Source organism: Vulpes lagopus, chromosome 13 (genome assembly GCF_018345385.1).
Source record: "Vulpes lagopus strain Blue_001 chromosome 13, ASM1834538v1, whole genome shotgun sequence".
NCBI classification, from domain to species: Eukaryota; Metazoa; Chordata; class Mammalia; order Carnivora; family Canidae; genus Vulpes; species Vulpes lagopus.
Window position 1 is genome coordinate 33,143,546 of NC_054836.1, and position 13,243 is coordinate 33,156,788.

A 13,243-nucleotide genomic window follows, 5' to 3' on the forward strand; every position below is an offset into this window, starting at 1 on the left:
GGAACAAAGAGCTGCTCTTTCATGTTTCTTTGCTTTGTTATTACTCTGACAGGAGTTCTAAAAACAGGATTTTCCAAATCAAAGGATCCCTGCAGTCCGTGCCCCCTCCCAGCTCCCCCTTTCCTTTACCAAACTGCTCTTGGTATCATTATCCCACTACGGATTCTTAGACTCTTGATTTAGCCGGAGGACATTTAATAGCTGACTGGATTAAATATTGCAGACTCCAGCCTGGGCTATTTGAAAATCCGGGTCGTGGACTGTGCCTAACTTCAGAGAAGGAAAACTGATCTATGAGATGTGTTTTAAGTTTCACTCAGTGAGGCCTGGAGAGAAGGAAGAGGAAGAAGGATTCTCTGCTCCAAGTCTCTTTAATATGTTACAAAGTTAAAAGTTTTAAAAGGTGTGTGTGGATGGGGGGGGTAGCAAGAGAAGGCAAGGGTTGAATGAGGCAAGGGGCAACCTTACCAAGAGACTAACACAAGTTGTCTGCGGTGATGAAAGAGGGATTTTATAAGAACGTTTTCAAGAATGCTACTCTGGAAGGTAGGGTTCTGCCTAGGAATGGAGCACTGTTGTAGGGGTGCATCAGTAGCCGGTTCTGAAGGATTATCATTGCTAAACGTGCAGGCTGACTGCCTCTCTTTCTGCTGCATGTTGGCTTTCAAGAATAGTAACAATTCCTTGATTGGTGTTAAGTTTCAGAAACAAAAGAGGAAGAGAAATCTGGACTATTGTGTCCAGTAGTATATTTAGAAATAGAGGTCTGGAAGCCCCAAAGGAAAGCAACACATATCAGAGTCAGAGTGTTGGAGTTCAACCCAACATCCATCTTGGCTGGGCAAACCCAGAGGGGCAGGATCTGAGGTCTTCCTCCAGGACGTTTTGGGGGCCATAACCAGATATGATATGTAGCCAAAGGTAATAAATCAAGGTTAAGTTCCTTCAGGGATGGCTGGAGGGGTATTTAGATTAAATACCATAGAGAGAAAAGATGTGTCTGTTTATCCAGTCTTGCGAATTTTTAAAACTGTCACCCTTAAAGCTAACGTGATCACTTTGAACTTTTTTCAATTCTTTGGAAACCCAAAGAGTATTACTATAAACTCCGACAGTAAATTTAGACTTACTATTGTGGGAGAATATACACCAACTTTACAAATTTCTTTTTAAATACAGAGCAGTGTGGGCAGCTATATAAATAACTCTAAGCCGGGCGATTATCAATTTCACATTTAGGAATAATGTTGCATTTAAATGAAGAGCCACAGAACAGTTCCTTCATTTAATGTACAGTCTTAAAGATATTGTCAACAAATACTTAAAACCCTACTGTGCACAGAGAGCCAGGCCTGAGCCAACCGTTAATATTCACAATAACCTCTGTGAACATCTCTCTCTTAAGAACAGAGAAAGGAATTGGACTGTCTTCCACAACTGGGCAACTACTAATTCATTTTAATTTTATGAACTGAGTTTCCTTCTTGCATGGAAGGGGGGGAGGGCTCTTATTTGTACAAGAAATTTTTTTAAAATCCTCAATCAAACTAATAATTTAATTTCTTAAAAGCCCTACCCAATGGGCAACAAAGATCCCCAGAGCCTGGGTCCCGGCCCCAGCAGGGAGGGATCACCCGCTCATCTTTCAGCCCAGCCAAGCATCTTGGAGGTTTAGGGTCTGTCAGTCCTGGCATTCCTTCGCTCTTATCACTCTCTACCCCTTCAAAAAGGCAATTGATTAGTTTCAGCTTTTCCAAACCGAGATCCGATACGTTTCTCAGGATCAAAAGTCTCTGAGAGGCCAAGACAGAAACGTGGGGGATGGGGAACGTAAAGAAGGAAAGCGCGCGAGGGGGGCGGTGTAGAAATCTGCCAGCCACCCCAACCCTCTGCACCCAAGGCTCTTAGGGGATTGGGGGGCTGCTAGGAAGGGGTAAGAGTGTGACTTCTCCTGGAAGAGGCACTTAACGATTTAAGACGTGTCTCCCCTTTCCGGAAGCAAATATTTAAAGGAGAAAATAGATATCTAGAAAAGGAGGTTGATGATTTATGCCTGGATTTTCCTCCAAGCATTTGCCTTCCTTGTATTTACAGGCGTGGCCCCATTTGCAAATCGTACATCTGTTCTCTTCACGTGACATTTCATAAAAGCCCTAACATCTGGGCAAGATAAACTTCCTTCAGGTACCTGCTTAGCTTTTCACTTGTCACACTCGCATCAGCCCCGGTGGGTCCTTCCCGCCCTCCCGCAAGCCTCAGTGGCGGGGTCTGTGGCGCGCTTTGTTCCAGCCCCCGCGCTCTGGCCCCCAGCCTCCTCCGACCCCGCATCGCCCCCCACCCCACGCCAACCTCTGCCAGGGCCAGCTTCTTGGGCACACCCCGTCCTTACGTCTCCGCCTCGGGCTCCACTGTGCAGGTAAACGAGGGCACCATCTTGAACCCAAGGAGAAAAGTCACATTGCCTTTGGTTCAGGCTTCAGACCCAAAACAAAACAAAACAAAAACTGCCTAATAAGCAATATTCAAACTTGCAAGCTTAGAGCGCACAGCCCCATGTACATCTATATATTCCTCAGTGAACTGAAAAAAAGAGGGCTTGCTGTTGATTCTGATGGTTGTCTTTTCATGGAACGTTCGTTCGCTCTATCTGGTAGATGTCTAAACTGCATGTTTTACAGAAATTTAATTTCACTTGCTCGTCGTCATCTCCAGTCCCCCAAAAAGGCTGCCTTTGGGATGGATGTCTTTGGAAAAGTTTTTTTCTTTTCCTAATCTGGAATTTTGTTCACGCGTAAGTACGAAGACACATCCACAAACTTGGTGGTGGTGATGGTGGGGGGTTGGGGGGGAGGATGGAAGGAAAAGAAAACAGTCCACGTAAACAAGAAAGACAGCCGTTGGAGGCCTTCGCTGCAGCAAACCCCAAACGATCTCATTGCAGGGCGCCCACGAAATCCCGGCTATAATTGAGTGTTTTCTTTGAGGTTTTCTGACCATGTGCTTTTTTACCATGGTTACTATGACTCTGATATGAGAAGCTGGATATTCATTATGATCCCGTCCCATCCGTTCCCCCAAGGTTTATCTCCCTGGCCCTTATAAAGAAGGAGAAATGTAAGGGGGGGGGGACTTTTGTGCCAGTGATTTTAACCTGCCCCACCTTCCAGTGACCTGCCACATGCTCCTTCTTACTTTATAGACATCTGGGAATTCCATACATGCCTTAAACTCCAATTACACACCTTCTTCAAAGGACACGTGCTTTGATTTGCTAAGAACATTAAGTGGGCTCACGTCCTGGGGCCTTGGGACAAAAGCAAATGGCAAATGTATCCCATGCCCTGTTTACTGGGTCTATCGTTTGCTGTTCAGCAAATGAGGATAATTAATAATCCTGTTTGCATTTCCGAGGTCTCGGTTTCGAGGTTTCCTGGGAAAAGAGTGGGATAGCCGGCTTTGAGAAATTATGAGGTAACGGATTTCTCCTTCCACTTTGCCGGTGCACTTTCCTTCCACTTTCGCTGGCCCTGGGGGTGGGGCACGCTTTATGACACACAGGCAGAAAATTCTGGAAAAGTGGCCCCCGGGGATCCCCCGCCCGACCCCCGTTTGTCGCTAATACAGGCCCGTCTCTGGAAATTTGAGGTTGGGCCTTTGCCTGACTCTGTTGCTGCTGCTCCTTCTGCTACCGCTGACACTTGGAACCGCCGCCTCTGCGCAGCGGCCAGACGCGGCCCGGAGCGGTCCACGCAGTCGGAGAAGGGCACGGACACTGTCACTCTCCCCACCGTGTGGCACCGGCCCGCCACCCACGCAGGGGAGTCTGGGCCGGCGCCCCCCTCCCGGGCCCGCCGCAGGTGAGACTCCCGCTCCCCACGGAGTTCTGTTTGGGTTTCCGTGGCGCTTGTTCCCCGCAGGTTTGTTTGTTTTTCTTCAAATTACAGATGCAGGGAAAACCGCCTGACATCATGAGAGCGGGACAAACGCTCACTTTGAAGGATTCCTGGGCAGGACTTCAAGTGAAATCATATGCCTGAGAAGAACTTGATACCGGTCTAGAGAAAATAACCAGTTCTGAGTTTGCCAAACCGTGGAATGTGCAAAATGCTCGACTTTTTTGCAAGAGGCCAAGTGTCCCTTAAAAAGCTCTATTATGAATATGAGCCTGAAGACTGAAGCAGCAGAAAGCTTGTGCCGTTGTTGAGTGTGGGAAAAAAGTACACACAGTATGTGAGTTTCTGCTATTTAACCTCATTTTATTAATCATATGTACCAGTTTAGGGAGGGTACCTGCAACCGTGCATGAATTATCTATCATCTGTGCATGTGCTTAGCAAGCGTGTGCACGAAGAAGGGAAGTGTGTGTATACAGAATGTTCTCATAGGAAAACAAAAATTTACTGCTTATGACTGAAGGCTATCAATCCAACGAAATTAAAAGATTTAATATATATATTATATATATGTGTGTATATATATATACATATATATGTATATATATATGCACAGTGAAGGAAACATTCTTACTCAGTTGTTTAGTATTCACCCAAGGCAATTTTATACAGCATTTTCTTTCCAGTAAATGCATTCCTGGCTAAAGAGTAGAGTCCCCTGTCCAGCCACCACATTAAATTCTCACTTCTGGAGCAGAGGTAATTCATTCTAAGTGTCCATTAAATAAGGATAGGTAGCAAAAAATAAAATGAAAACAGGAAATAATGGTAGAGCGAGAGAAACACAGGTGGCTTTATTTCTATTCTAAAAAAGAATTTGCATTCTCATGTGTATGGGGGAGGAGATTGAAAATATAAAAAGTTTGCAAACTGAAAATTGTATTCTAATAGTTAATATTTTCCCCCAGGAATTATTCTCATTCAAAGTAAAGCTATCTGTTACCTTTCCTTCATTCATTTATTTCCCCTAAATTCTAGGGGAAAATATTACCTTCAGTTTAGCAACATAAATATGGCATTTGCTTTTCTCCAAAGGGTTTTCTCTTATCAGAAAAGTAAAGAGAATAAAACACTAAAATTAAAAAAAAATTAATTAAAAAGCCAAATGAAAGGCTACCTTTTTTTGAAACTTCTGGGTTTTATATCATCAGAGATAAGATAGAGATTACCTTCTCAGCAATGACGGTCAGCTCCATCCTGATGTACATCAAGAAATCTGAAATATCAAATAGTTATACCAAGCTAGTGAACAAGGAGATTCCTCCATGAACAGTTTAGAAAATGGAGGTGGTAGGATGATACACACACACAGAAGAGAGAATTACCATCTTGATGCTCTCTCTCATCCTTTTAGGGTACCCTCCTTACATTTCTACCCTTCTCTCTCTCTCTCTCTCTCTCATACACACATTCTACAAATATACCCACACCCTATAAGTACACTCACACATAATCACTTTCCCGGCTCATGTAGTTATTTGGTAAAGGACTACCAAAATCCAAAAATTAATTCCCCAAGCCTTCACTAATCTTTCAGTGTGCGTAAATGCTACAGGCTCCTTATCGTAAAACATGGTCTAAGATATTGAGAATAGTAAATTTACAATATTGTTATGTCAGCATTCTCTGATGCTGTGTGGGAAGGAAACGAAAACCTTCAGGCAATATAATAACCTCAATCTGAGTTGGGCAAACATGATCTGTTTGGATTCGTGTACACTTGTTTGCCATACCTATTGTTTCAATTAGACAGCAAAATTATTTTCCAGTTTGAAAAATTCCCGGGTTACACCTGAATGCAGTCAGCTAGATGTAAAAGCTAAGTCCTAAGTGATACAAACTTACTACTTCTAATGTTGTTAGTTATAAAAGCCAGTATTTTCCTGGCTCAGAAATAACCAGAATTAAATAAAAATCAAGCCCCATTTGTTCAACTGTTACTGTTTCACTTAACTTCAGATTTTGTATACCTGTAAGTAACCAGGGAAAAATTGTGTAATTTTGAATAAAATATATTTGCTAAAGAACTGACTGGAAAATGAAAGCTCTAGCACTTAAAATTGTAAGTGCTCCAGTAGTTACTGAAAGTTCAGGTGTTTTGTTTATTGTATTTCTCTCCATAGTTATATGTTCTTTATATATAAAGAAGGAGCATGCTTCTCGAATGGATAACATCAACATGGAAAAATATGCTTAACTTTGGCTTTTCTTTTAGGCAAACATGACATAAATATCATTTTCATTCATGAAAAAAGAGGGAGGCAAATTACTTTGCAAGTGGAATTCTCTCTCCTGCTGAATTTAAACTTCATTCTTTTCTACGCATTCCTACTGATTTGTTAAGTGTACAGATACAGATCACTTTAGTAACACTTTGGGCATCCTTTCAGTGCAATGAACGCTATTACTTAAAAGTCCTCACAAACAGTGGAGGGTAGAACAAAAAATACAGTAACGAGAGAAAAATAGTCCTGGCTTGATATTGCTTATTTGCATTTAACTGTTTTACAGCTGCCTCCTCAAAATATAAGCAAGAGAAGTGAATAACAAATTTCCTAAGTTTTTGCTTGTTTGGGGGCCTGATAAGAGATGAAGGAGAGATGCTACAAAGTCCACTGAACACCAAACTGGAATAATAATAATAAAGCTGTCTTTCTAAATAACACGCCTGTGCCTGTCAGTAGCTAGTTTATTTGCGTTTTTCACTGCTTTGTTTATATTAGTGCCCCCTCCCTCCTGGGTGCCTCCAGAGTTAAACAAGCAGGTATTTACCTCCAACTTAATCCTGAGCTTTAAAAAATATAGACCAAACTCTGAGGTTCTTAAAATTTTCAATCATATTTATTTATTGCAGAAAAATAATATACAAAGATATTTACAAAACAATCATAAAAATATGAATGCATTTAGACACCGGATCTATTTGCATTTTACCATGGGTCATCAATAAATAAATAGAATGTTGTTTTTTGTATTTTAAGTTTTTTTTTTTCTCTCTCTCAGAGGAAGACTGTAAAGAGGGTTTAACTGACTGTGATTTTGCAAGTCAGTTAGATCCCCGTATTTTTATTTCTAAAGACGTTCTTAAAATTCCTCTGCTTGGTACCATTTTAAAATGGAGAAAGTCCATAATGATGCCTTTCCTTTCAGTGGCTGATTGGCACGACCTCTTGAGAATGCATGCATGAAAAAATAAAAATAAAAACATTCTTCGTCAAAAAAAAAAAAAAAAGGAACACAAACAACTGTTCAGACTTCTATCAGAATGTAGAGGTGTGAGGATGGTGCCGCTGCCCGTCTGGGAATCACTGTCCACGGGCCTGTCTCGCTTTCTCTTTTAAAAGTGCGCCCCACGCCCTGTTTCTTTGAATTTGGGTTCTGCTCTTCTAATTTCCAAGAAAATCTTTGGCATATATATTTATTTTTAGTTATCCAGCTCCAGAGTCTCTAGACTGTCCATTTTCTCCTTCTCTGGAAACAATGACATCTGCAAAAACCCAGAAGGGGGGGGGGGGGGTTGGAAAGTTGGTTATTGTTTAGGTCTCCGTGGCTGTTTTCTAAGACTAGCGAGCACTGTTCTTATCACCACTACTGAGAAATTGCGCTGAACAACCTGGAAGGATTTCAGCCCAAGGGCAAGAGGAAGTGGGTGGGCGGAAAGAAGGAGGAGGTGGAATTTGGAAGCATTTGTTTTAAGGAGAACGAAAACTTAGAGCCAGAAGAAAGGGAGGCGCTGGCAACGAGACTCGTCCTTCCCCGCGACCCTGGAGCGTTTCTCAAGTCCTCCCTCCTGTCCCTGCCCACTCGCACACTCACGCACACGCAGCACCCCCGTCACGGGGCGCATCCCCCTCGCCCTAGCGGGGACCGACCCGCGTCTCGGGGACGCTCGGGGGAAGAGGTGGCGGTGCCAGGCTGGGTGGGAAGGGTGATGGGGGGGCGGGGACGACCTGGGGGGGGATGGGGGGCGCTGCGGAAGGCCACCTGACCCGCGGAGGGGCGCGGGGGCGCGGGGGCGCGGGGCGCCGGTGCTTACCTAGGTCTCCGGCCCTGCCGAGGGGGTGGGGAGCTCCGCCTGCTAGTGGGACGCGGACATGGACCAGGCCCCCTCCATCCTCCAGACCGAGAAGGCGTAGCTGAGCCGCTCGTGGGCCACATAGCTGCAGCTTGCCATCTTGGAGTCCAGCTCGTCGCTCTGGAGGACCTGGTAGAGGAAGTCGATGTACCTGGCCGCCAGCTTGAGGGTCTGGATCTTGCTCAGCTTATCCGAGGGCAGCGTGGGGATGATCTTCCGCAGCGCGGCGAACGCCTCGTTGAGCGACTGTGTGCGCTGGCGCTCCCGCACGTTGGCCATGACCCGCTGCGTCTGCAGCTCCTCGTACGACTGCGGGCTCCCGCCGCCGCTGCTGCTGCCGCCGCCGCCGCCGCCCGCGCCGCCGCCGCCGCCGCCGCCGCCGCCGCCGCCGCCCGCAGACTTCTTGCCGCGCTTGCCCTGGGCCGGGCTGCCCGGCTCGTCGCCGCCTCCGACGCCCCCGCCCGCGGCCCCGCCGGGCCCCGCGCCGCCGCCCGCGCTGCGCCGGCTGCTGCGCCGCTTGCGCCCCCCGCGCTTGCCGCTCGGCGGCTGCTGCCGGTCCGGCTCCTCCTCGCTGTTGCTCAGGCTGTCGTCGGCCGGCGAGACTGGCGAGCTGGACACGTCCTGCATCATCTCTCAGGTGGCAGCGCGCGGCCTCGCGGGCCCGGGAGAGGGAGCGCAGCGGGGAGCCTCAGCCCGCCAGCTTCCCCCGCGCGGCGCCGGCCCGGGCGGTGCGGCCGCCGAGCGAGGAGCGGGCGGAGGCCGCGGGGAGGCGGGGAGGGAGGCGGGAGGCGGGAGGCGGGAGGCGGGAGGCGGGGGGGGAGGCGGAGGGGGAGGGGACCGGGCGGATGGCCCCGAGGTCCAAAAAGAAGGCGCCCAACGGCCGCACGCACGCCCGGCCCGGCCCCTCGGAGTGGCCGCCGGTGCCCGCGAGCCCGCGAGGTGTCTGGGAGGTGGACGAAAGCTGCAGCCTCGCAGGCTCTTATACCTCCGCGCGGGCGGAAAGTTCGGGGGCAGCGGTGTCATTGGCCTGACGTGGGGAGGAGGGACTTTTCGAAGTTTTATAGGAAAGTTTCCGCTTTCCAGCCCCCCCCTCCCCCTCCACCCCCTTCCTCGTCCCCACCCCCGCCCCCCTTTCCGCGGGGTCTAACAATTCCTTCTCCCAAACCATTCAAAGACGACCGGGCTGCGGCGGCCGGCCCCTCCGCCCGCCTCCCCGCCGCCCTCCCCTTCCCGCCCCTGCGCCCTGCGCCCTGCGCCCTGCGCCCTCCGCCCTGCGCCCTCCGCCCTGCGCGGGGCGATTTCCTTCCGCGCCCGAGCGCAGCCCCGGGAGGCGGCCGGAGGGACCTTTCGGCCGCGGTGTCAGTCCCTCCCGCAGTGGATGTGACAGCAGCGGCAGCTCCGGCTCCGGCTTCTTCGCAGTGGGTGATGCTCCACCTCGCCCCTGTACCCTCTGGGATGGCCGGGGCGGGGGCAGGGGCAGGAACACTGGCAGCCGCGGAGCTCTCCTCCCAGTAGCCAGGTAGACGGAGGGGCCCCCACCCCCACCTCCCCACCCCCCACCCCCCACCCCCCACACCCCGAGTTGCAAAGCCCAAACCACCGCGGCTGGCCCCGAGGTCGTGGGCGGTTTCTGAAGACGTGGCCGCGACTGCGGGGACTGCGGCGCTGTGCCCCGGCCTGCTCTCACCCCTCCCGCAGAAGCATCTGGGCCTTCCCTTATCCCGCCACAGTGCCCCGAGCCTGAAGCTGCTTTTACCACCCCGAAGACTGCACCTCCGACGGGGTAGAAAGAGGAAGTTCGTTCTTTTCTCGGAAGTCAGTCCTGCCCTTGGAGAAAGCAGCGGGCCAGAGGGGGACGGTGCAGGGTCTTCGCTGCGGCCCGCGTCTCCGGAGCGGCCGCCCGAGGTGCAGGACCCCGTGGCCGTGTCATCCCTACCGTACGCCCACATAAAGCCCCACATCGTGACCCCTGAAGGGAGGCTCGTAAGAGAGCGAGATGGGGTTCAAGCCCCCCCCCAACCCGCGCAGCTGCGGTTGTGAGAGGCACCTTCTCCGCCCTCCATTCCTAGGAGGTGGAGAGGCCAGTTACGCTCCGGGTGACCCAAGCGCGCTCCGGTTACTGGGTGCTTTTATTATTTTAAGCAATTCTATCAACACGTTAACAACAACCAGCCCCCTTCCCCCTCCCCCGAGAGGGGGTTGATGCAGATTCTGGCAAATAGGAGGCAACAAAAGTCGGTGGGCTGGCAGGGAAGCCGCGTGGTTGAGAAACCCGTCTTCGCAATGCCATGCTTGTCTCTCTTGGAACGAGCTGGGGTAGAATCACCATTTCTTGTTCATCTGTTAAGTTGCAAAGCAAACGAGAGGTCAGGAACCGTATTGGGTTTTCGGAGGGGGGGGGAGGTCTGGGGGTGTGGAGGTTGCGTGCCCTTGTGCAGGCCGAGGTCGGCGCACGCTGTCCCCAGACTGGAGTGTCAGACGGGAATTAACTCAGCGAAGGGCCCCATTCTGGGCCTGACCGAGGGTCGAGGCTGTGGGTGTCGGGAGGGGAGGAGGAAGGGCCACCCCCCCACCCCCCGCCACCCCCCGGGACTAGAGGGCAGGCCAGGTGGCTGTGCCCCGCTGAGGCTCACAGTTTCAGTCCGGAAACCCCCGGGGGTCTGGAGTGCCTGGAACTGGCTGAAGGGCTCAGACTTCTGGGGGAAGTGAGGGCAAGAGGCGTCCCTCCCTCCCCCCGGGGGGGGGGGCAACAAGGCTGTGCCTTCATGGGAGGGGCGACTTGCAGGATTTGGCTATCACCATTTTCACAAATATTCAGAAACAATGACCACAGCATGCCAACTGGCCTGCCTCGGGAGTCGCTGCGGTATTTTAAAATGAGATCCTGTCTGAAAATTAAGGATACCTTCACTTAACAGTCTGTAGGCAGGTATCCTTAAAACAAAGCGCACTGTGATAACTCACCCTTTTGTTTACATCTTCTGCCTTTAGGATTTTATCTCTCGGAAGCAGAGAATTCAGCCACACTCTACCAAGTGTTCTAAGTTGCCGATTATTCCACGATTTTTATTTGAAGGTGGCTGCGGAAATCTTGAAATTTTTCCACCTTTACCACGCTTTCTCTCCCTCTCTCTCTTTAAAGATCAATCTCATCTCTTAATTTTGTTTTTCTTTTCCCTTTAGTTGAATTCTTAAAACTAAGGAGATCGAATAATTGGGCTTTTTCCTTTGTGGCTACGGGTAAAGCAAGACAGGAAAGTGTGGGCAAAGTGTAAAGGGAAACCTTACCTGACCAAGGGGAGTTGGGATTGGGGAATGAAAAGGAGGGCAGAGAAGCTGGAGGAGAAACCAAGTCCGCAGCAGCCAGGGATCATTAGCCAGCCGGACTTGCACAGTCATCAATCTCCAAGACTGGTTCTTAAACAAGTGAACCCAACCCTATTCTGGGCACTAAAACATAAACATAAAGGGGATGAGGAGCGCCTGGCCACTGGGTACCAGGGATCCCCAGGGCTGAGGCTCTGCTCTGGATGCCGGAATACTTACGAGGGGGTTTAAAATGAATGACCTAACCAGAACCATCACAGCATGGAATCTTCCTGACGGAGTCACAATGAATGACTTTAGTCCCGAGAAGAAATTTCTCTTGAACTCTTCCAAAAGAGTGGAGGGTGAGAATGAGAGGGATTTTGAGTGCCTAGCCTGTTACTTTTTGAGCAGAAGGCTGTGGCTTGCCCAATGAATTACCTCTCAAAATGTTTGGGGCTTGATACTCCCTCCTTTGCAAGCCGTAAATATTTCATGGCCGGATTGTCCCTCTCTGTTCATCAATAGCTATATCCTACCTAACATTTTGTCTAACAATTTTCTTGTCCACACTTGCTGGGAAAGCAGACTTAGTTTGGAAATCCTAATTTCAGGCTCTTAAAAACGGTTTTAGAAATTTCCCTTTGGGGCTGAACTCAGCCTGACTTAAAGGACGGTAGTGGAGAACTACCTTCTTTGGGAATACTGGATTGATTGGAATTAAATCATTTTGTCTACTTCTAAAATAAATTCCCTGAAAAAAAATTAACTGAAAACAAAAAAGTTTTTCTTTTGCACTCGGATAATTCAAAACGAGCTTTGTTTTCAAAACTGCAAACTTGGCATGTTCGCAGCCCTTCCTGAGGAATGTGTGCTGTGTTAAAAATTGAAAAAAAAAATACTGTTAGAAGAAACAAAGTTGGGAATCTCATACTGAGCATATGCAGTAAGTTATGCATGTATCTGTATCCTTCCAGTTTGAATATATATATGCACTGATATTCTCTTAGCAACAATCCTTTATAAGTACATTCAGAGAAGGAAAAGAAACCTGCATATACTCTAGAATTGTTAGCAAGAGAGTAAATTTTGGAGTTGGGTTTGTACAAAAAGGTGAGTATTTGAATCTGTGCCTACTCTTTCTTCTCAGTCTTTGGATGACCTCCCACCTGTAGGTTGGCTTAGAGTTTTGTGAAATAATTTCTCTGAATTGCATGAATGAAGCACAGGAGCATTCCCACAGAAGAGGGCGCAAATTGGAAAAGGCTGCAGTTGAATAAGATTATACATCTTAGATTTCATCTTGTTTTGAACACTCCACAGGGATTGCCTAGTTTGATATTCAAGTAAGAGAATTTTATCAAAGTGGAATATAAAGTTTGTGTCAGCACAAGTGACTTTGATAACTCTGTGTAAAAGCGATTTCTTGCTCAGCGACACAGGCAGCCTTAATGATGTTTGAACACCTTGCCCTAAAGAAGAGGTCATTCTTTTTCTCTTTTAATGATAGTTGAATTCATGAATTTAATTGATTCTGTATTTCTCTTTCTGAACTTCTTTAAGGAACAAAAATAGAAATTGTGAAACTATCAATCCAGAAATAAAATGAAAAAGAATAAAGCTTAAGAAATTGAGTTGCCAGGAGTACCTCGAATGAGCAAATCAAAATTTCAAATAAATTCATCTTTAAACTATCTGACATTCTGCCTTCAAAATGAGGATGAGGTAAAGAAACATGCTGAACTTGGATGTAGAGAAGAATCCAAGTGTGCAAAGAATGGAGCGTTGAAGAACCTCCCCCCCCCACACACACACACCTCTCTTGGCTTATTGGGTATGCAGGCTAGAGTGGCCACGTCCCATCTTTGCTTCCAGTTAACCTTGGTGAAATATGCTCTCAACTATTTCG

At 48.3% G+C, this 13,243-nt stretch overlaps 1 protein-coding gene and 1 long non-coding RNA gene across 2 annotated transcripts; one reads left to right on the plus strand and one right to left on the minus strand.

Annotated features, from left to right (window-relative positions):
• The first annotated feature begins 2,784 nt into the window (after positions 1-2,784).
• On the plus strand, positions 2,785-4,707 carry LOC121474815. Its single transcript, XR_005983538.1, has 3 exons — positions 2,785-3,471; positions 3,625-3,857; positions 3,945-4,707. It is a non-coding gene; the product is annotated as an uncharacterized LOC121474815 (long non-coding RNA).
• A 2,068-nt stretch (positions 4,708-6,775) lies between these two features.
• Positions 6,776-8,790, minus strand: TWIST1 (twist family bHLH transcription factor 1). Its single transcript, XM_041728272.1, has 2 exons — positions 7,990-8,790; positions 6,776-7,440 (listed from the first exon to the last, which is right to left on the minus strand). Exon 1 carries the CDS (start codon positions 8,656-8,658, stop codon positions 8,032-8,034), a length of 627 nt encoding a protein of 208 aa, XP_041584206.1. The 5' UTR covers positions 8,659-8,790; the 3' UTR covers positions 6,776-7,440; positions 7,990-8,031.
• Positions 8,791-13,243: the final 4,453 nt, after the last annotated feature.